Source organism: Paraphaeosphaeria sporulosa, assembly GCF_001642045.1.
Source record: "Paraphaeosphaeria sporulosa strain AP3s5-JAC2a unplaced genomic scaffold CC84scaffold_4, whole genome shotgun sequence".
NCBI classification, from domain to species: Eukaryota; Fungi; Ascomycota; class Dothideomycetes; order Pleosporales; family Didymosphaeriaceae; genus Paraphaeosphaeria; species Paraphaeosphaeria sporulosa.
The window spans coordinates 643,015-663,040 of NW_017253363.1; the positions used below are offsets into that span (position 1 = coordinate 643,015).

The window sequence follows — 20,026 nt, forward strand, 5'->3', positions numbered from 1 at the left end:
AACACCAAAAGCTTTTGCAACGGCATCTGTCAAGACTCCAAACCTCTCCAATGGCCGCCTCTTCGCTATCACAAGAGCAGCTCTCTGCATACGTCCAGCACATTGGACTGCCTGCAAAATACCACCCTGCCAACAACCCCACGCACAATCTCGCCTTCCTCACGCAGTTGCACGTGCATACCATATCCACGATTCCATACGACAATTTGACGCTGCACTACTCAGCGAGCAAGAGGATCTCGATTGATCCGCAGGATGCATTCCAAAAGATCGTCACCGAGAACCGCGGGCGAGGAGGTGCGTAAACGGCGCCCGGGGCGCTTTTATCGTAGCTAACGATTCGCAGGATATTGCATGGAGAACAGGTGCCCAGCTTCCCCAACGCCGAATCATTCATGACCAACAGACGCCAGCATCCTCTTCAACCACGTGCTCCGCGGCCTGGGCTTCGCGGCCTACATGGCAGGCGTGCGCATGCGGCTGCGCGAGAACGGCGTGCCCGCCGGCGCCTACATCGGGTGGGTGCACCTGGTCAACATTGTGACGCTGCCCTGCGGCGCAAAGTACATGCTGGACGTGGGCTTCGGGGGCGACGCGCCGACGACGCCGATCCCGCTCGTCGACGGCCACATTACGACCAACATCTCTCCGCAGGAAAACCGCCTCGTGCACGGGCACATCCCGCAGCAGGTCGTCCAGACTGAGCACACGAAGCTCTGGATCTACCAGTACCGCAACGGCAAGGAAGCGGCGTGGAATTCGTTCTATGCGTTTCCGGAGTTTGAGTTTCTGGAGGCGGATTTCAAGATTATGAATTGGTATACTGGGAGCCATCCTGAGAGCTTCCAGACGTTTACGATGCTCATTATTAAGTTTTTGAGGAGGGAGAGGGAGGGCGGGGAGCAGGGGGAGATGGAAGTGTATGGGAAGAGAATGCTGATTAATGGAGTGGTGAAGGAGAATAAGGGGGGAAAGACGAGGGTGGTTCACGAGTGTAGGACAGAGGCGGAGAGACATGAGGCGCTGGAGAATTGGTTTGGGATGAGGCTGAGCGAGGAGGAGAAGGCGGGAATCGCGGGGCACTCTACGGAGTTGAGGGGGTAGGGGTAGGTAGAATGGTCGCTCGATCGGGGTGGCTGAGGCTATGTTGAATTTTGAGCATGTCAGCGTAGTTTATATAGATATTATTTCAGAAGGATAGCTGTGTGAAAGACGATTTAGTATATACTGTCACTCGTCTGGCGCTGATAGTGTTTCCACTTGACTTGACACAATTTCCCTCTTCAGTACTATCACTCCTCGTCGACAACTTCCCAAGTGACGACCTTGACCACATACCCCATCGTGGGTCCATCTCCATGATGGGGGAACTTTTGACTGCGGTACCCAAAAGTCGTTGGCCCGTTCCATCTCCACGTCTCCACACCATCGCCCTCTACTCCCCGCCCACACACCTTCAAATTCTTCCCATCGCGCCTTCTCCACACCCAGTGGTAGTGTCGGGAGAACATCTCGTTGACCACTGCGTCTAGCTCTTTGATCTTGGACTCAATGTTCTCAAACTCTACGGTCATTCTCTGCACGGTGGGAGGCAGCCACATATAACGAAGAGGGAAGAAACGGTCCTGCCTGATGGGATATATAGGTGCGTTTGTCTCCCAGTCCCACCAGTCTGTGTAGCGCAGAGTAAGAGTCATAGTAGTTGGTAGACAAACGTCGAACCGATTTCTGAAGAGACCGTTCATTCCCTGTCCGAGGAGGTACATCTGTCCAAAGACGTGGTAGTGCTGAATACGAGCCCAATGTTCCTATGACGAGTCAATTGACGTGCCTATAGCACTCTCTTTAGGTCTACGTTACGGGCTTGAACCAGTTGGCACGTGGATGGATAAAACAATTCGTGGACAAGTACCCGGACATGGTATACGGTGTCGGTGCTCTTTTTTTTTTCGACATGTAGAAGCATACTTCCAGGTCCTGAAGTGGGAGCAACTTGGTCTCATCGTACACCTTATAAGAAAACACCTGTGAGCACGCACTCCGCAGACAGCATCAGCAATTGGATCGACCTACCCTTTTGCACGTCCTCAACAGGTCCGTGTCGACCGTCTTCAGTCCTTCGTACCCCGGCCTGTTCACGTAGCCCTCTGTCGAATACACATTGCCAAACCCTCGATTTTCTATCTTGCCGAGTCTCCCCGTCCATTCGTTGCCCTCGGGCACATACTCAGTCAAAGCAAGTCTGAAGATCTCGTTTCTGATCTCAGGCGGGATCTTCCCGAACAGGGGCGACTGAAATTGGTTGCATACATCGCCCTGCACCACAAACGACGCAGGCGCCGGGTATGCGTCCAGCTCTTCCGGGTCGGGGAAGCTGGTAAGCGGGTCTTTCTTCGCTGCTGGCTCCGCTGCTGACATACTCTCGCGACGAATGAATAAGTCGCGAAGACCGACAACGGGATTAAATGGCGTAAAGCCGACCATGATTGAGTTGGATGGGGTGTCACGCAATTTGTTTCGGTGGAATTCTGGTGTGCGGTGTGCCAGCAAGAGACCTGGTCATGCGGCTGAGGTGGTAGCGTGCGTGCTGTACGCTTTAGGAAAGTGTTCGAAAGGCGAGGTGGCAATGCAGTAAGCGCCGTGGCAGCGTACGCGAAGTCCGTGCAATGATCGCACGACGTCGTCCAATGTTGAGAGAAAAACGCACTGGCATGTGGCATGCGTTGAGGCAGGCGGAAGAGCTCGAGTGGCGACGCAGGTGGTGCAGACACCAGGCGGGGCTCCAGCTACAGGTATGTGAAGCTGTCACGTGATGGCAGTCACTCCGGGGGTCCTTCCTTCCTCGAGCCAGGAAACACCCCACGTCATCCCACCTGCATGAGGGAACCTTGTTGTTTGGCAGCGAAATCGTGATCGATTGCATGATATTACCTCCAGAGGAAAGAAACCCCTTCGAATGCTGTGCCGCCATAACCAATGCCCAATAAAATACAACCGCTCCTCAAGGCGTCTGCACGCCCTGCCAATCGTCAAAGCTGTCGAAAAAATCTCTCTTGGCATCCATATCCTTGTCCAGCTCTTCGAGCGATTTCCATCTTCGTTCGTCAGACATGTATCCCCCATTCGCTCTATGCGCCTCAAACCACTCTCTGCACATAGTCCTCCACGACTTCCTCTCCCGCAGCCCTTGCAACTGCCAGTGGCCCTCGCAGATATCCTTGCCGTCTTCTACAAACCTGACGTACTTCACGCTGCCGAACGCCCGGCGGAGAATGCGCACGACCATGTGTACGTGATCTGGCTCTACGCCCTGCAGGTCGAGGGTGAGGGTGTGTAGGTTTAGCTCGCGCGCTAGATCTTGTATCTGACAGCGCCAAAAGTACTGTAGGCCATGCGGTGAGGTGAACGCGGGTGGATCGAAGAGCATGAAGACGGGGTCGGGTGAGAGCCAGCGCAGACAGTGCAAGAGAGCCAACGACGAGAACTTAAAAGTCACGCGGCGTAGGTTGGTGCGATTCACAGGGCCAGATATCCAGAGGAAGTTTGTAAAGCCGGTGAGCTCGAACTGGAACCTCGTTGTGCGATAGATCCAGGGCGCCATGTGCGCGTTCACGGATTTGCAGACTCGTAACATGGTGGAGATTGTGATGGGCGAGTTGGGTCTGGGGTAGAAGTTCTCGTGTATGTGAGGAACTGGAACGTCTGATGTGCGGTGACGACATGGGCGGAACATGCCAGTGAGGCCAGCAGCAGTCACCCAGATGATGTCCTGGATCTCCTGGGGTAGCTTGAGAAACTGGTGGAATACCGGGCCGATCGAGACTGTGTTCCTGGGTTCTGCTTCACGCGCCAGCTCCTCGCGGCGCGATATAGTCTTCCCGTACGGTTTTGTTGCCGTGGAAATTCTAGGCCGCTTGTCCTTGCTCCAAATCTCCTTGAACACCTTCGACCTCGCCTCTGCCCGTAACATCAGACAGTGTTCCTTGTTGAAGAAGTCGCGAGCACTCATCCATCCCGACCCAGACCGGACGACCAAAGCATATTTCCTGCATTCCTCGCGTGGAGGGAAGAGCCGAACTACAATGTGCTTCCGTACTTTTGGGTAATCAGTATGTTTGAGAACGCAGTTGACAGATTTTCCAAGCTCGTATGTCTCGTTGGTGTTTGGGCTAGCCAGAACGCCAATTTTGCCGTGGAACTGCGCACTTGAGTCGTGATTTGAAGCCCAGCATGTGAGAAGCTTGACGAAAGCGCGTAGGTATTGCTCGTGGATCAACGACTTCGTAAATATCTGTTGGGCAGACCCTGGCGGGGGCTCCAGCGGCTTCGTCGTGGAGGTATACACTGAAATGGAGACGGGTTTCCCAGGAACGCCGGCCAGTTTATCGTGCCCAGACATTGGCGTTGTCGAAAACTCCAAGCTCGACATGCCGACTCAGGCTAGGTAAAGAACGGTTGCGCCGGTGATGTGTGACGACACCGAAAGTAATGTTCGCGTCAACACCCTTTGCACCAAGTTGAATAAGAGTCCCGACAATATCGCATTCAAATCGCAGGACTGGTCTAGTCGCTGTCGCTGCGTAATGAATTGCCAGCCACTCCGAAGTTGCAGATTCGCGTTAGCTTGCTGGCGTGCTGCGTATGACGATTAGAACGAAAGTAAGATGTAACACGGAGAGAACACAATGACTGTAAGTGTGGGGTAGACTATATGGGGAAGAGGGAAGGACAGAGGGAGGAGCCGAGAAGAAACAAGACGTTTATGCAATAGATCTTGCGATCTGGGGGTGCATCTTTTTTGACGACCATCATGTCTGATGATGAAACAAGTGGGGCGGTATTCACTGATTGGTCGGAAGAACAGGGAAAGCGATCCTCTTCGGCTAGCAAGCTTGGGGGCTCGCATGCCGGGCTGCACGCGGTGCAGGACTGCGCCTTGATTCAGAAGCTGCGGCTGCGGGGTATCTTATCTTGCACATGACTAAAATAAGGGGCAAATACCAGGCCCACAGAAACAATACCCTCGGCATCACGCCCTCCCTTCGAGCCATCCAGCGGCTCTTTCCAGGCCCTCATTGAATTGTTGTAGTGACGCCAGCAGTCCGCCGCCTACCGAGCCGACTTGGCGTCCGACCTTATCGATGAGCATGCTCATAGGCCTCTCTGGACCCTCATCCTCGCGTCCTTGTCTTCTTGCGCGCTCACGTCCGCTCTGGATGGCTGCTTGTATTTCAAACATGTTTGCATTGAGCTTGCTTTTCGCTTCCGCCTTTGCCTTCTCAGCGTCATAGGCAGCTCGCTTATCGTCCATCTCCAGCGCAATTTCATCACGGTTGTTCTGGATCTGCAGGATCTCCTTTCTCCGTTCCAAGTTGTCTTTTCTCAGTAGCTTCCTCTTTTTGAAACCCGCACTAAGGGTGTCGTTGGCATCTTGAAGATCCACCAGCTTTTCCACCAGACTCTCTTTGAAGGCGAGTGCGAGATTAATGTGCCCTCGAAGCTTCTTCCGCCGTGACGAGTCCTCGACCGTCTGCATCTTGGTAGCCATGCGCTGAACCTGATGGTCAATGGTCTCCTCGAGTATCGTGCGCGTGGTGTCTGCCACGGTGATGCCTCTCACAGTGGAACCCTTGATTCGCATAACAGAAATCGCTTGCTTAGGTCCAGAAACCTTGGGTCGTTTGCGCGCTGGTTTGGTGTCGATCCGTTTCACAGGTTTCTCTCTAGGAGCTGGCAACATACTGACATCAGGTTGGTCCTGCTCCAAGGGCTGTTCTTCCTCGGACTCCTCTTCTGCCGACGAGATCTCAACTGGTTCTTCGTGTTGATGCACAGGTTGCACATCTTGTCTCCGTTTCACGCGTGGTCTTTGTGTGCGATTGATTTCAGGCGAAAGCTCGTCGGTCGAGTCTCCGGTATTAGCGGACTCTCGCGCATCGAGGCTCGTCTTTTTCCGTCGGTGTTGCGTAGCTGCTGGGGTTGGCTGTACCTCCTCCGCTTCATCTACGATGGAGTGCTTGGGTCTGCCGCGCTTGGCACGAACTGGAACGGTGGTCTGAACGGACTGTTGTTTGGGAGACGGTCGCAGCTGCTTCTTTGGCACTCCGGGAGTCGGAGTGGTTCCAGATTTGGCTGGCGATGAGAGCTCGTCGGCTTCATCTTCTTGTTGCGGGACAGAAGATGTAGGTGTTTCTTTACCCACTATCCTCGGGGTGACGCTAGCTGGTGCGGGTGCCAGTTCGTCTTCCTCGTCTTCAAGAACAACACTGGGAGTCGCAATGTTGGGCGACCGAGACGTTGTCTGACGAGAACGACCGTTCGGGAAGACGATGGGGGTCTCTGGTGGTGCTTCGGTTGACTTGGACCTGCGCGCCGATGGTCGCGAGCGGGCAAAACCTGTTGCACTTTTCCTGGCGCTTGGCGTTCTGTCCTGAGGTGTTGGCGTCTTCAAAGCCAGCGCAGAGCGTATAGTACTCTCAGCTACGTGTTTGCGCAAACTGCCTGTCCCATCTAGCACTGCAGTCAACTCGTCCGGCTCATCGTCCACCTCCTCGCGTATTGGCGATACTGTGCCCACCACCCTTCTAGGCTGCTCACTTGAATTCGTCTCGTTGTTTTGTTCCGGACTGAGCTCGTCAGGTTCACCATTGTCCTCGAGGGCTTGGGCGTCCTGGGAGCCCCGCTTCCTCTTGCCCAGCTGCGGGGTCGCGAATGCTTTCGGTGTCGCATGTCGCCTGACGCTGCTGCTTGCGTGTACCGATGCGCTGCGGTGCCGATGTGCGGATTTGGCCGCAATTCGGGGCGTCAGTTGTTTCGGCGTTGGCGTTCTTTGCGTGCGTTGCGGAGGAACCGACGAATGCTTCGCAGCTGGGGGCGCAAAATTGAAGTTGAAATTAAAGTCGGTGATGGCGGAGGAGGTACTGCGAGGGTTAGCTTGGTGAGCGCATGCCGTGGTTGTGCTGGATGCTCACCCAGCGCCGCGCACGCGCTGCTGCCGTCGCGCCTCGCGTTCAGCGCGGTCTGTCGCACGTCAGTTTGTGAGAACAGGAGCGCAGATGTGCGCTGCATACCGATCGGCGCCATCGGTGGCAGCCGTGGAGCTGGAATATGCGAACAAGGGACGTTGTCGCGTGTCGGCGGTGGTGTTGACTGCTTGTGGGTCGTTGACGCGCCGGCACGCTTGGGTGCGCGCGCAGACGTGCGCCGCTGGACCAAACGAACCGTGCGCGCAGGGATCCCGCCAAACCCGCCAAACCGTCGAAGCTTTGCACCAGACCTCTGGCGGACATCCATTCCACGCCTTCGGAACGCATCGCAATGGGCTGGCTTTGGGGCAGCAGCGACAGCTCATCCGGAAAGGGCGCCCTCGACCCGTCTCTGCAAGACTTCCTGAGCAAGGAAGCACCGACCGGGCCCAAGCCTTCGTTGCCGTCGAAGCCCGCCGAAAAGCCCAAGGAAGCCGAGCAGCCAGCGCCGCAACACGTCTCCGAGGGTCCATTCGTTCCGCCGCAGTCGCAATTCCAAGATGGCCGCTATGCGCACCTCTGGAAAGGCTACGTGCCCCAGAACGACCTCGAAAACCGCGCCAAAACGGAGCAAGACAAGCTCAAAGACATTGTCGATGGCTTCAACGACCGCAAGGCCGAGATCGGACGCATCGCCCTGGAGAACTGCGCCTTGGAGTACATGGAGCAGTTCGAGTGCTTCCGCGCGCCCAAGACGTATTGGCAGACGGCCACCCTGTGCACCGCCGAGTCCAAAAAGTTCAACCGCTGCTACGACATGCAGTCCAAGTTCCTCAAAGCCCTGGGCTACCTGACGCTAGACGTCCGGAGCCCCGAAGACAGCGAGCGGATACAGATGCATGCAGACAAACTGTATCAGCAGATGATTGAGCAAGAGGCCGCCATCGAAAAGGCGAAGGACGAGGGTCGAGAACCGCCCAAGTATGAGAGCGTGCTCTCAAAGCAGAACATCGCACGCGCCATGTCAGGCCAGCCCTCGTCTGCGACACCAGTCACAGGCAACCCTCAGCCAGACGACACACAAGATCTCTGGAGACTCGTGAAGCCTGATTCGCGTGCCAAGTACGAGGCGCTGCTGGCCAAGATGACTCCCGCAGAGCAGGACATCGAGAAGGCGGCTTTAGTAGGCGAGATACAAGCAAACCTTGGCCGGGCGAAGCAGGTGCAGGATACTTTTATCGAGGAGCGAATCAATCGCATGAAGCGAAGAGAGGCTGGACAGTCTACCATAGGCGATACCATCAAGAGGCTGTGGGGATGGGACCGAAATGCGTAAGTCTGCTGTTGTAACAATCTGTACCAACCTGTATCAATATTACGACTTTATGCCTTCTTACTTTGCTGTCTCCAGCAGTGAATAGCTTTTGGGCTTGTCTAGCGAAGCGTTTCTCTTTGCTGTACCATGAGAACTGAATGGCAGATTCTCGATATTTCCTGCCCGGTCAGAGAGCTGCATGATACCGGAGCACACAGGAGTGCATGCCCTCTTCACCGGAATCGCGCAGTTCAACCACCAGGATCAAAACAACCAATGACGTTTGCACAACGTGCGCCAATGATCTTGAGCTCGTACATGCAGGTGTTGTACCTGAGTTGCCTAATTCAACAGCCCCACGAACATCCGATGGTGAGTGGCCAGGCGCCTAGCTACGATCACTTGCTTATATGCGGACAACAGGAGACCACTATGCTGAAGACGAGGCGATCAAGGCCACGTCTTCTGAACGTCCTGATGTGGATCTTGTCGGGAACAGTCTAACGCTGCGTCGGAAGGTCCGCGGTCCGTTCAAGGATATCTCCCGGAATTGTGGCTCGATCTGTTACATACGAGAAAGCCGCAGGGTCTTCCAATGGTTGACCTTGTCTGTCGAGCCCGCGACTTCGAAGCATCTGATCCCAGAGATAAGGTGTTTGCATTGCTTGGTCTAGCAAACGATTTACCGTCAGCCGGTACAATGCCGAGCTATCTGTAGCCGACGTATAGTAAGCCGAAAGACAAGATCTAACTTATATGGCCTTCACCAAAGGCATAATCACTGATACTGGCTCTCTCGACATCTTGTCGGCCGTAGACACGCTCACTTCGTAAAGTGAGGTCCAGCCTTCTGTTTCTTGGATGCCTTATTTCGATGTGCCCATCGCAACGATCAGGGGCCTCGGTTTCCATAGGAAGTAAAACGCAGCTTTCGGAACCGGGGCTATTCAGAAGCAGCTCATGAACGCTTCTAATCATGGCCTCCTCAACCTTTCGGGCTTCATAATTCACTCTGTCGGACCAGTCACATCTTTGCTAATGATCCTTTCTCCACCACTAACGTCCGTCACCGCAAGGCGAAAAACACTGTGGGTCGAGAACTACCAATCAGCTCGCTGGAGTCGAAGAAGAGTCAGCCATCCTTGTAAGCTGATTGGTAGTTCTCGGTCCACCGTGGTTTTCGCCGAGCAGTGATGGACGTTACGTCTTGAAACGATTGACGGGGCTGACGCCGTCATTATTTTTTGGACTAGGCTTGTTGCCAATGCTTTACACTATGACCCGATCACCTTCAAGCGATTGCGCTCATTCGTGAACACACTCACCGCAGCCGGATTCGCCTTTTCGGGTCGCTTTCCTGAGCACCCATCAGGACAGATACGACCGCCTCAAGACATCCCTTGGATTATGCGAGACTTCGCGGCGTACTGGGCTCGATTCGATCCCACCTTCTCTTTGCTTGGCTTGCAAGACCAGACAGAATTCTCCGCACACACGAGCGGTGGCGATGCAGATCAATTTGCTGTACTTGCAAGGAAGGCATGCCACGAACGGAAATTCTTCTTCACTGAGCAGACTTCAATGGGGTTATGTCCAAGGAATACAAAACCCGGCGACAGGGTCGTGGTGTTGTACGGTGGCAGCGTGCCGTATATTCTTCGGCCCACTGGTCAAGACTCATGGACGTTCGTGGGAGAATGCTATGTCGATGGCATGATGTTTGGCGAAACACGAGATCTTAAGGAAAAGCTGGATACTCAAGACCAGGTGTTCCATATACGCTGAGCAGGATCTGTGTCTTTGTCTCCGTTCGTCCCTTCGATGGCTTACACCTTGCACACAAGGGGAAACGGTTGGCATTGAGAGATTCACGCACCGAACAAAGAATGAAGCCTTTTATAGCTTCTTTGTTCTTTCAAACTACAATAATATTCTTTGCATTCATCACCTTGTACTTTGCACTCACAGAGCATGTCTCATCGTTCTGATTTTAAGTCCTACGCGTCCTCGTCGTCCGTTTTCAAACGTCCATTCAATATACCCGTATATTTTATGTCCGTCCCCAAGCAAACTAGTACAGTTCATTCATTAGAAAGACTTTAATTGTGTCACTGTTGTCGCTTCTGCTTCACAATCTGTTCAGCGCCTTCCCAGAAGCGTGAACCACGCTTGCTACCTTCAATTTCCACTCCATAACCAACCGAATTCCAAGACCCCATGGCGGACCACCTAAATCTCGCCGCCGCATGCATCAGCGTAGTCGGTTTCCCGCACTGGAAGAACCAGCCCCTGGCTCTCCTCACTATCGCCGCTGGCGCACTTCCTGGGAGATGGTTCAATCCTGTGCGCATCGCCCATAATGCCCAGGACCTCACGAGTGACTTCTTTCCATTATCTAATGCAGATGAAAAATCACCGGCACTAGGCGCTGAGAATATCACTGTTGACCTGAGCAATCCAGTATCGACTGATTCCTCACCTCCGTCTAGGTCTTCCTTCGAATCGTCACACGGGGTCACTTCTGATAGTGGGGTCGCAACTCCGACGCCTTCGACTATCTATGTGCCAGTTAGTGTTGAAAACAGAACAACAACCTCTTCGACTCCTGCTTCGGTTTCGCATTCTACTGGAAAGTCCTTGAAATTTGAGCATGACGCGGCTGTTGGTAATAATAAGACAGTACGGAACGATCTAAGTTTGCCAGAAGAAACAGCTGGTCAGAACGAGATAACGGCTGGCAACCCGACAGCTGTCGGAGACTATACAGCCTCTCAGGATGACGTATCGCTATCAGAAACGCCCCCTGCTAATATAGACAAAGAAAGAATGAGCGCCGATGAGATTATACACCCTGGTGTACCTAAGGCCGACGAAACATACGAAAACAGCACAGCCTCCTGGCTAGTTCGCCTTTCATCTTGGTTGAATAAGTGGTTTTCAGAGACCAGAAACTTAAGTCTAATCAGCTCACCGCGACCAAATCAATCGGCCAGCAGCGCACCTAGTTCCGCAACAGAACCTATCTCCCAGTCAACCCAGATTGCTAGCAGTCCATCCTCAGCACCATCCGATGTCTTACCTGTCCGAAACAACGAAACCAACTCAATCACAGTGGAGCCTCCAGTGTCGATTCATGATTCCGACTTCACCACACTGCTTGTGCCCTTCCTTATTGCCTCTTCAGCTCTAAACGCTGTACTCGTAAACTTCGGTATCTATTTCTGGCGACTGTCTAAGAAGGTATCAGTTAATCCTCAACCAATTGTCCCCGGTCCGGTTATTCTTCGACAATCAACTATTACGGCGGTCGCGGCTCATCCTCAGCCTGTTAATCCTTCGTCCGTCGAGCTCGAACAATCGGATATCTCTATGACATACGATTCTGCATCCTTGGGCCCGTCACCTGATTTTCTTCAGCTATCAACTATTGAGACTATCGATAGGGTGCCCCTGGACCCTTCGTATGCCAATGTGCAGACCCAAACTGATTCAGTGATCCATACGCTGGCCTTCTCGAGTATGTCAGGAGTATCCGTGGAACCCCTTCCTACGGCTCTCCAAAAATCAGACACCACCATGGTAGCTCAAAATACACCTGCGCCCAGTTCATATAACGACATAGAGATTCAGACGTCTCCTACAGGTCTGCCGTATACCGACGGAGGGGCGCAGGTAGAGCCAGTCGTACCTATCCTTGGCTTCTCGAGCATCGAGCAAGAGCCTATTGATCCGGCAGCTGTTGCTCTTCAGCGATCAGTAGTCACTACGATCTTTGACGCTGAACCTGAGCCTCCCCCATATACCGACGCAGAGGCTCAGGTTGAACCAGTGATGCCTGCCCTTGGCTTCCCGGAGGTTAAGAAACTATCTGTAGATCCGGTACCCGTGCCGCTTCCTTCAAATACCAATGTCGGGGTCCAGGTTGAACCATTCCATCCTACCCTTAGAGTTTCGAGTATTGAGCAGTGGTCTGTGGATCCAGTGTCTGTGCCACTGCCTTTGAACACCAACTCTGGGGTCCAGGTTGAAGCAGTTCGTCCTCTTCTCGAAATCTCGAGTAACGAGCAAGTTTCTGTGGAGCCTGCTACCGTTCAAATCCCGTATACCAATATGGGGGCCCAGACAGAGCCTACTCCTCTAAACTACTCCAAGATTGAAGAAGTCTCGATGTCTCCCAAGCCTTCTTTATATGGTGACGCTGGGGTCCAGGTTGAATCATTCATTCCTCATCTCGGAATCTCGAGCATTGAGCAGGTTTCTGTGAAGCCTGTTCCTGTTCAGCTTCTGTGTACCGATACGGGAGCACAGACGGAATCTGCTTCTCTAAACTACTCAAAGATTGAAGGAGTTTCGTCGTCTCCTGATAAGGGATTTCCTGTCATACATTTGTGTTCCGGTTGTGAATTCGCTCCTTCAGAACACCGATGCTCGGGTTGTCACACCGCTCCGAGAGAAAGTGACTCAGGTCGTCAAACAGACTCAGCTGAGGTTGAGCACAATGGTTCAAGTTGCGAAGGAGATTCTTTTCAAGTTGATAATACTGAATCTGGATTGCAGATAGAGCCTGTTCAGAACAAGCAAAAAGAGGCAGTTGCGCACACAGACCCCGGTGCGCAAATGGTATTCGCCGAACCCACCAGCGCCAGTGCACCCACTGTCACCCAGCGACTGGTTCACAACCCTTTTTCCCATGGTAACTTGAAGCCAGCACACCAACAAGACCCCATTGACACATTGAACCATGTCGCTTGGCCCTACGGTCCTACATACCCAGCACCCGAAGGCTGGCGTACGCGCGAAGACTTCACATACCCTCTGCTCTCCCCACCCATGCCCCCTGACCCCAATGATCCGAACGTCGATAAAAAGTGGCTTTGGAACCAGAAACGGCGGTGGAAAAACCTTCGACACCTCCGTGAAAAGGAGGCGCAACTCGACTACGAAGAGTACGTCCTGGGCCCGGGCTCTGCTTCGCGCAGCGTAGAGCGGACAGAGCATTTGTTTCGCCCTCAGTACAAGCACATGACCGAGGAGGAAAGGGCCAAGAAGGATAAGGAAGCAAAGAGGTTGGGTCAGCAAAAGTGGAGGAGACAACAGTGGGCTAGGAACCAGAAACCGGTGAAGGCCCAGAGAGACGGCGGGCAAAGAGACCCATCCAATTTCCGTGTGGATCACCGCAATCCTAGGAATCTTGAGGCAGCAGGGTTCGAATTGCCGATCAGACTTCCATCGAGAGAAGTGGATGACAGGGCAATCGGGCGGCCCGACGACAACGTCCTTGTCAATCCACCCCAGGAAGAAAAGGCACACGCGAACGGCCCAGGTCCAGAAAACCCGGAGGAAGGACAAGGACCGGCTCTACTGAGATTTCCAGCGGTGGACAACAGGAACCCGGGGTCTCTAGAGGAGAACGTCCTCGTCTATCCGCCTTCGCAGGAAAAGGCACGCGCGAAAGATCCTTGTTCAGAGGAGTCGGAAAGGAAAAAGGACCGGGGCGGTCCAGAGAGAGCCTAACAGGGAGTAAGTAAGATTGTTTTTGCTGTATTTCATGATGTCTTCAGCGATAACTGCACTCATGCTTTATGCAATCGCAATACGCTTTGGTAGAGATTACGCAATAGAACTACCGTTAACGGCATCTCGTATTACAAAACCTTTCCTCAAGTTGAGACATGAATATCGCGGCTAGTAGTCGCTTAACGTTGGCACCCGAAGCATTGGCAACCATGTACAGTTAGTCTAAGGCAAAGTGACAAAGGAACAGATGGGACTCTTTGTATCTTTCCACGACGCTTCACGAATACCCCCAAAGACTATCACCGAATCACGACCTCGACAGCAACCTCGTTACTCCACCCAGCATGCTGGTCCGTCTCCTTCCAAGCCCGAACAGTGTCAATTTCGAGAATGTTTTCGCACTGGTCGTTGATCTTGACGCATTTGGGGGAAATGGGTCGACCGAAAATGACAGCCATGAAGTCATTCTGGATAGAGCGTTTCTTGAGGTCGGAGATGTAGAGGCCTACAAAATGTCAGCTAACGATCCTTGAAACAGGCTTTTGATGATGCAAGACAGTGAGACGTACCATATGTGCCCAAGACTTTCAGCGAAGTCCAGATCCTGAGCTTGCCAGAGTCACGCTCGATGTAGGCGTCACTGTTGATAATACCAGCAGCACCAGTCATCTTACCCAGTAACCCAAGATTTGCGACGGAAATATCTGCAGGGCCTGTTGCACCGTGCTGCCCACGCTCAAGCTTGAAAGACTGGATAGGAAATCCTGAGAGGATTTCCCAGCCAATGACCGGTAGTTCGACATGTACAAGTGCGTCGCCGCTTTCTGCTGTTGTTGGCTTCGAAACGTTGCCACTGGTATGACTCCGAATGATATACGTTCCGTTCTCCGCACCCGGGAATTGGTCCAAACCGATCAATTCTGTGATAGGATGCTGTGTGCAGTTGAAGACACCTAGGATGCTAACGCCTGAGTGTGCCATGCCAACAAACGTACTAACTTTCAAGAGGACCGTGTCGTCGTAGGAATTGTACGCAGAGGTGCTCTTGCCAACGGTGTGAGGCCGCAAAATGACACTGTCTCCTCGAGGAGTATTGCCAACCATTTGGTTTATCAGGCCGATATCGTGTTTTCCAGGCACGTCGGTGATGTATATCGGACCTCCAGAAACGCAGCGCGCTGCAGCGTGGAAAGAAGCCCACTCGTGTGAGGTTTGAAACATGTCCCAATCGGGGAGAATATTCAGATACTGATTGAATATGGCATTGTGTGCATTGCAGAAGATGTGCCACGGATGTGAAGCCGGCACCTCAGGGAAGAAGTCATCCGAGTTTCGTAGCAGTATGCGAGGCTTGTTGGACGGAAGCTGGGAATGGAAGATAAGCTGCGGTGTTTGCGACATGCAGCTAATAGCCTTGCCAGAGAAGAAACGAAGTTGGTTGATATTCCACGCATCCTGGTATGCTTTGATCAGCTGTCTGCGATCGGGGGCGTCATCGAGCTCGTCCACGAAGAACTGGGCATCTGTTTTGACTGAATCTACGCCTGTGGAGCTTAGAAATTGGTAGAAGTCGTGATAGAAACGCCCGATGTCTTCTTCGGCGACAGCAGTCATGGTACCTCCAGAAACTCCATCCTTCTTACGGACGGTAATGGTCTTGTACTCATCTGCAATCTTGCCTTTAGCCGCAATTCCTCCCCAGTAGCCGAACTGTGGCACGGTCAGTACAAGGGTTTCAGAGTATCGCAGATACTTACAAGTGCATGCCAAACAGCGATGTGCTTGACATTCGGATGCCTCTCGCGAATGTCAGACACGGCAGCTTTCAAGCCCCTCGGAAAGCCTGTCTTGGTCGCCTCGAACTCTGTCATGGCGTTTTGGAATTGATCGCCTCCCTCGTGGTTCAGCGATTGCCAGTTGTCATCTATAATTAGGTTCGAGATGTTGACGTTGTTCTTCTTGAGCGAATCGAGCGCCTCAAATATTTTATCTTCGGTGAGCTTCTGCCCAATTCCGTTCCATGTGCAGTAAGCAAGTCCATCGTACCAGTTCTGTAGCCATTGTGGCTTGTAGTCTTTCATCAGAGCCTCTTTCTCTGCAGCACTTTCACCAGAGGCAGCTTGATATCTCATAACGAGCTTGCGAGCGTGATACATAGCAGCAGACATGGCAAACTCCAAAGAGTGCCCTGCGGCAACGATAAGCGTAGCTGATCCATCTTCATCGCTGTCATTTCGAGATTCTATCATGACATTACCATCCCCGTCATGACTTAGAGTAGTCATCACATCGTCAATTCCACTGGTTGCAAGAACAACGAGGTGTGAGCCGTCTTCGCGTTGGAAGGCGGCTACGACAGCTTCTTTGTCTGGATTGAACTTGGATCTACCTTGACGCGGTGCCAACCAAGGACTCCATAGTCTTACCAACGCAAACCATCGCGACAAACTGGTCGGTTTGCCAAGCTTGTTTTTTGAGAATCCGGATGCCTTTCCAGATGCAGACTTGACCAGACTGGTAACGCTCCACAAAACAGTTTCGGGTGTGTCGCTTTTCTCTTCTTGAATATTCAAGTTTTCGGGCAATCCGTCTATAAACTTTGTCAAATGTGTATCAAGAGGTCTTGGTGTTTGGTATATTATATGGCCATCCGATGTGGAGAATTGCTCATTGGCCCATTTCCAGGGCTCATCTGCAGCTCCCCGGAAGGTAAACGTGAAAGATACGGGTCTTCCGTGCTTGGGAAGTCCCGCTAAATCGAGGGTGAACCATTTGCGATGAAGATTCGTCTTCGCATCTTTACTAGTCCACAACTTAAGCTCGTTAGCCAGAGAGCGCCGAGAGACAGTAAGCCATACCAGAGACGGAGGTTGTTCAGCTGGCTCTAGTTTCAAGCTCGCCCACTTTTCTCGGTCATCGAAGTTCGTGTGTAAAGCGACATCCCACGGTTTCTCGGTTGAACTCTCAATCAATACTGTAAACTTAACCTAAGGCTGTTAGTATTGTTGAAGAACGGGATTAACGATTCGAATGTATAGACTGACATGTTGTTTCTGAGCGGGGACTATAGTGGTCTGCCCTAGAGGAGGGTAGCACGTAAGGGACGCATACATGTTGTTGGGTTTGTATGAAGAAGCTTGGGATCAGGCGTGATTATCGCAAATGGGCCCAAGGTAGCTCTCAATCCGTCCGGCGGAGAAGAGAGGAAGGGTCCAGCTCTGGAGGGCTAATGGATGGTGAGGTGGAGCACCTTGGTGACGTGTGCGGAGTAGGTTGGGTCAGCTCCTCCGCCAGGCGGCCAATCAGCGTGCAGCAAGCCCGACGCGCGAACTTTTGAGCTTCGCGACATTTGCGACCTGCTCCAGCGCGCATCCAGCCTGGAGCATTGACAGCTATGTCGCTCCTCAGACAGCTTCCACGGGCTCGCCCGTATGTCTGCCAACAATGCATACGCAAGCAACGAACCACAATCGAGGGCCAGCGGCAGAAGGGTACCTGGGGTCAGAAGATCATGGACCCGGCACGAGCAGCAGCGCAGTGGGAACAGCGGGCCAATAAGATAAAGAATGGCCAAGAAAAGAGCATGCTGACCATCTTGGAAGAGCGAGGCTTTGTAAAAGATGTTGCCGGGTATGCTAGTTGACCTTTGCGGCGAAAAAACAGCTGACAAGTTGCTCAGAGGCCGAGAGCAGCTCGACTGGCTCCTCACACAGAAGGATATTGGAGCATACGTTGGTGTGGACCCGACCGCTCCCTCGATGCACGTCGGGCATCTGCTCCCATTCATGGCGCTATTCTGGTTGTACCTGTCCGGCTACCCCTCCGTAACGCTGGTGAGCGCCCATATTCCGCCCCATGCCACCCATCATCATTAACCATCTCATAGCTAGGAGCGGGTACCGTTTTGATAGGAGACCCTTCCGGACGAACGACCGAGCGCGCGCGCCAGGCAGACGATGTTCGGACGATGAACATACTCAACATGCGAAGGCAAATCGACCAGCTTTGGACCCACGTGAAGTGTCTTGGAATAAAGCATCGATTCCCTGCGGAGATTAGCAGGACCAGAATGGCTTTGGATAATCATACATGGTTGCAGAATCTGAGCGCGATTGAGTTGATGCAACAAGTGGGCTCAGGCATGCGGCTTGGTCCCATGCTTGCTCGAGATTCGTAAGGTACTCAGGTCAAATTGCACTGTGCATGCGCTAAATCTGCTACAGGGTAAAGGTGCGCATGGAGAATGGCGAAGGCATGTCCTTCTCTGAATTTAGCTACCCTCTTTTCCAAGCATACGACTGGTGGTGGATGTACAACAAACACGGCGTACAGCTTCAGCTCGGCGGTTCTGACCAGTACGGTAATCTTTGCGCTGGCATGGATGCCGTGAGCTACATGCGCAGGACCCGTGGAGACCAGCGAGTGGGAGCAGAGGACGACATCGCCAATGCGACTTTCGGTCTTGCGACACCACTACTCACGACAGCCTCAGGTGAAAAGTTTGGAAAGAGTGCCGGCAACGCTGTCTGGCTAGACAAAGAGATGATGAACTCTTTTGATCTCTATCAGGTACATTTTCACTCCATTCGAAGGGCGACGCTGACTTATGAAAGTATTTCCTTCGGACCGCGGACAATGATGTCGAACGCTACTTGAAGCTATTCACATTTTTGCCTATTCAACACATTGACCTCGTCATGGAGAGTCAGCGAAAGGACGAATCGAAACGCACCGCCCAACACGTCCTCGCCAAGGAGGTCGTCGAACTTGCTCACGGAGCCGAAGACGCAATGAAGGCCGAAGCTGCGCACAAAGAGGCTTTCAGTCAAGGAACTCACACGTTCTCGCTGTTCGGGCTTAGAAAGGCCTTTGAAGAAATAAAGAAAAAGGAACAACCCGATAAGGTCGACGAAGCTGAGTTGAAGCTGCTCACCTATAAGAAGACCTATGCTTCGTCTTCAACAGCCACAGGAAATTCTGCAGAGGACTCCCAAAAGGAAGCTTCACAAATAGTAACTCTGCCGCTGCCCCTGCTTTCGCAAGGCTCGTTTCCCCGTGTGTTACATGCTGCCGGACTCGTTGGCTCCAAGAGCGAAGGTCAGCGTCTGATCGCTAAGAGGGGCGCATACGTTGTCCTTCCCAACTCTGGGTCGCTGGAGAACCCATCTGGTCTGAAATGGGAACAGATCCCGGAGGCCATCAGCACCACCGATCCGAACCAGTACCTACTCGATTGGCGGGCGCTCGTCCTACGATCTGGCAAGTCGAAGATACAAATTTGCCGCATTGTCACCGAAGAGGACTTCGAAAAGGAAGGCCTAACCTGCCCTGGGTGGGAAGATTTCAAAGCTAGACGGGCAGAGTCAGGCGAAGAGACACAGTAGGGATTACGCCGCACACTTGTACTTATGATGGACTCTGTAAAACATGTATTTTAGTAGGGGCTTGTGCCAGCAAGTCTTGGGCACGGCTTGTGCACAGTTTTATTGTATGTAGCAATGCTTTTACATCCCTGCCTTCATGGGTGGAAAGGAGGACTGATTGTCAGAGCATTATTCTATCGCCGATTGTTGAGAAAGAGAAAGTGGGTTCTTCTTCCTTCTCATAAGGTGTAACGGCGAATGCGGTCTTGCATTACGAAAGACCCAAAGCGCAACGTGCGCTGGACCGGAAGGTCACCATCACGATATGAAAGGACTGCGCGCAGAAAAAGCTTTCGATTGTAATCGCGTATCGAGTATGTACCACCGCGGCCGTCGCTGCCCTCCATCATGGGAGCTCCGCCGCACGCTCGACTCGTCGCGCTCGTATGCTGCCGCCAAAAAACACCTTGCCAGTTTGAGGTCAGAAATTTTGTCCGAGCGTCCGTTATGTAACAAGGAGGGTGTGTCGAACGCAGATATCATGCTGCCTTCTCGACTACACGGCGAACCACTTAGGCCCGGTAAAGGGAGAGTTCGGAGGCGGAAGAGGAGGACAGCTCATCTGGTACACGCTAGACTTTCATCATCTGCGCGATTGTAAGTTGCTGGAGAATTAATGCCGGCGGGCGGGTGCTTACTTGTTTTAAACTGGAAGGATAGAGAGCAAGAGTTCAGCGGCCAGCGGATTTTGTGTCGGTGGGGAGCTTGGACGCTTAGTCATGCTTTTAGCGTCTGCGCTTTTTGACATCCAGCATGAGCATCAGGAGACACGATGTTGTTGTTGTCATTCAGCTGCGTCAGAAAGA

At 52.8% G+C, this 20,026-nt stretch overlaps 10 protein-coding genes across 10 annotated transcripts; 5 read left to right on the plus strand and 5 right to left on the minus strand.

Moving 5' to 3' along the window:
• Nucleotides 1-56: 56 nt before the first annotated feature.
• On the plus strand, nucleotides 57-1,104 carry CC84DRAFT_1048862 (arylamine N-acetyltransferase 2; the record flags this gene model as incomplete). The annotated part of the gene is made up of 3 exons (XM_018173446.2): nucleotides 57-297; nucleotides 347-365; nucleotides 414-1,104. Coding segments are annotated over 3 exons (951 nt in total), but the record flags the coding sequence as incomplete, so codon positions are not given.
• A 135-nt stretch (nucleotides 1,105-1,239) lies between these two features.
• On the minus strand, nucleotides 1,240-1,944 carry CC84DRAFT_1163088 (uncharacterized protein). The gene is made up of 2 exons (XM_018178171.1): nucleotides 1,861-1,944; nucleotides 1,240-1,808 (listed from the first exon to the last, which is right to left on the minus strand). Exons 1-2 carry the CDS (start codon nucleotides 1,918-1,920, stop codon nucleotides 1,293-1,295), a joined length of 576 nt encoding a protein of 191 aa, XP_018037145.1. The 5' UTR covers nucleotides 1,921-1,944; the 3' UTR covers nucleotides 1,240-1,292.
• Nucleotides 1,945-3,001: 1,057 nt separating this feature from the next.
• On the minus strand, nucleotides 3,002-4,399 carry CC84DRAFT_1089873 (uncharacterized protein; the record flags this gene model as incomplete). Its single annotated transcript, XM_018174327.1, has 2 exons — nucleotides 3,002-3,905; nucleotides 3,951-4,399. 2 exons carry the CDS (start codon nucleotides 4,397-4,399, stop codon nucleotides 3,002-3,004), a joined length of 1,353 nt encoding a protein of 450 aa, XP_018037146.1.
• Nucleotides 4,400-4,539: 140 nt separating this feature from the next.
• On the minus strand, nucleotides 4,540-5,029 carry CC84DRAFT_620761 (uncharacterized protein). The gene has a single exon (XM_018186912.1). It carries the CDS (start codon nucleotides 4,904-4,906, stop codon nucleotides 4,649-4,651), a length of 258 nt encoding a protein of 85 aa, XP_018037147.1. The 5' UTR covers nucleotides 4,907-5,029; the 3' UTR covers nucleotides 4,540-4,648.
• On the minus strand, nucleotides 5,030-7,083 carry CC84DRAFT_1215811 (uncharacterized protein; the record flags this gene model as incomplete). The annotated part of the gene is made up of 3 exons (XM_018182749.1): nucleotides 5,030-6,920; nucleotides 6,972-7,020; nucleotides 7,071-7,083. 3 exons carry the CDS (start codon nucleotides 7,081-7,083, stop codon nucleotides 5,030-5,032), a joined length of 1,953 nt encoding a protein of 650 aa, XP_018037148.1.
• Nucleotides 7,084-7,317: 234 nt separating this feature from the next.
• Nucleotides 7,318-8,301, plus strand: CC84DRAFT_1185931 (uncharacterized protein; the record flags this gene model as incomplete). Its single annotated transcript, XM_018180830.1, has 1 exon — nucleotides 7,318-8,301. The coding sequence occupies one exon, from the start codon at nucleotides 7,318-7,320 to the stop codon at nucleotides 8,299-8,301; it is 984 nt and encodes a 327-aa protein (XP_018037149.1).
• A 1,280-nt stretch (nucleotides 8,302-9,581) lies between these two features.
• Nucleotides 9,582-10,170, plus strand: CC84DRAFT_620755 (uncharacterized protein). The gene has a single exon (XM_018186911.1). The coding sequence runs from the start codon at nucleotides 9,688-9,690 to the stop codon at nucleotides 10,063-10,065; it is 378 nt and encodes a 125-aa protein (XP_018037150.1). The 5' UTR covers nucleotides 9,582-9,687; the 3' UTR covers nucleotides 10,066-10,170.
• Nucleotides 10,171-10,497: 327 nt separating this feature from the next.
• CC84DRAFT_1174704 (uncharacterized protein) lies at nucleotides 10,498-13,794 on the plus strand (the record flags this gene model as incomplete). Its single annotated transcript, XM_018180109.1, has 1 exon — nucleotides 10,498-13,794. The coding sequence occupies one exon, from the start codon at nucleotides 10,498-10,500 to the stop codon at nucleotides 13,792-13,794; it is 3,297 nt and encodes a 1,098-aa protein (XP_018037151.1).
• An 82-nt stretch (nucleotides 13,795-13,876) lies between these two features.
• On the minus strand, nucleotides 13,877-17,028 carry CC84DRAFT_1163091 (raffinose synthase protein-like protein Sip1). The gene is made up of 5 exons (XM_018178172.1): nucleotides 16,842-17,028; nucleotides 16,656-16,784; nucleotides 15,555-16,610; nucleotides 14,367-15,507; nucleotides 13,877-14,302 (listed from the first exon to the last, which is right to left on the minus strand). Exons 1-5 carry the CDS (start codon nucleotides 16,908-16,910, stop codon nucleotides 14,097-14,099), a joined length of 2,601 nt encoding a protein of 866 aa, XP_018037152.1. The 5' UTR covers nucleotides 16,911-17,028; the 3' UTR covers nucleotides 13,877-14,096.
• A 59-nt stretch (nucleotides 17,029-17,087) lies between these two features.
• On the plus strand, nucleotides 17,088-19,317 carry CC84DRAFT_1163092 (tyrosyl-tRNA synthetase-like protein). Its single transcript, XM_018178173.1, has 5 exons — nucleotides 17,088-17,427; nucleotides 17,477-17,630; nucleotides 17,684-17,970; nucleotides 18,021-18,366; nucleotides 18,411-19,317. The coding sequence occupies exons 1-5, from the start codon at nucleotides 17,192-17,194 to the stop codon at nucleotides 19,179-19,181; spliced, it is 1,794 nt and encodes a 597-aa protein (XP_018037153.1). The 5' UTR covers nucleotides 17,088-17,191; the 3' UTR covers nucleotides 19,182-19,317.
• Nucleotides 19,318-20,026: the final 709 nt, after the last annotated feature.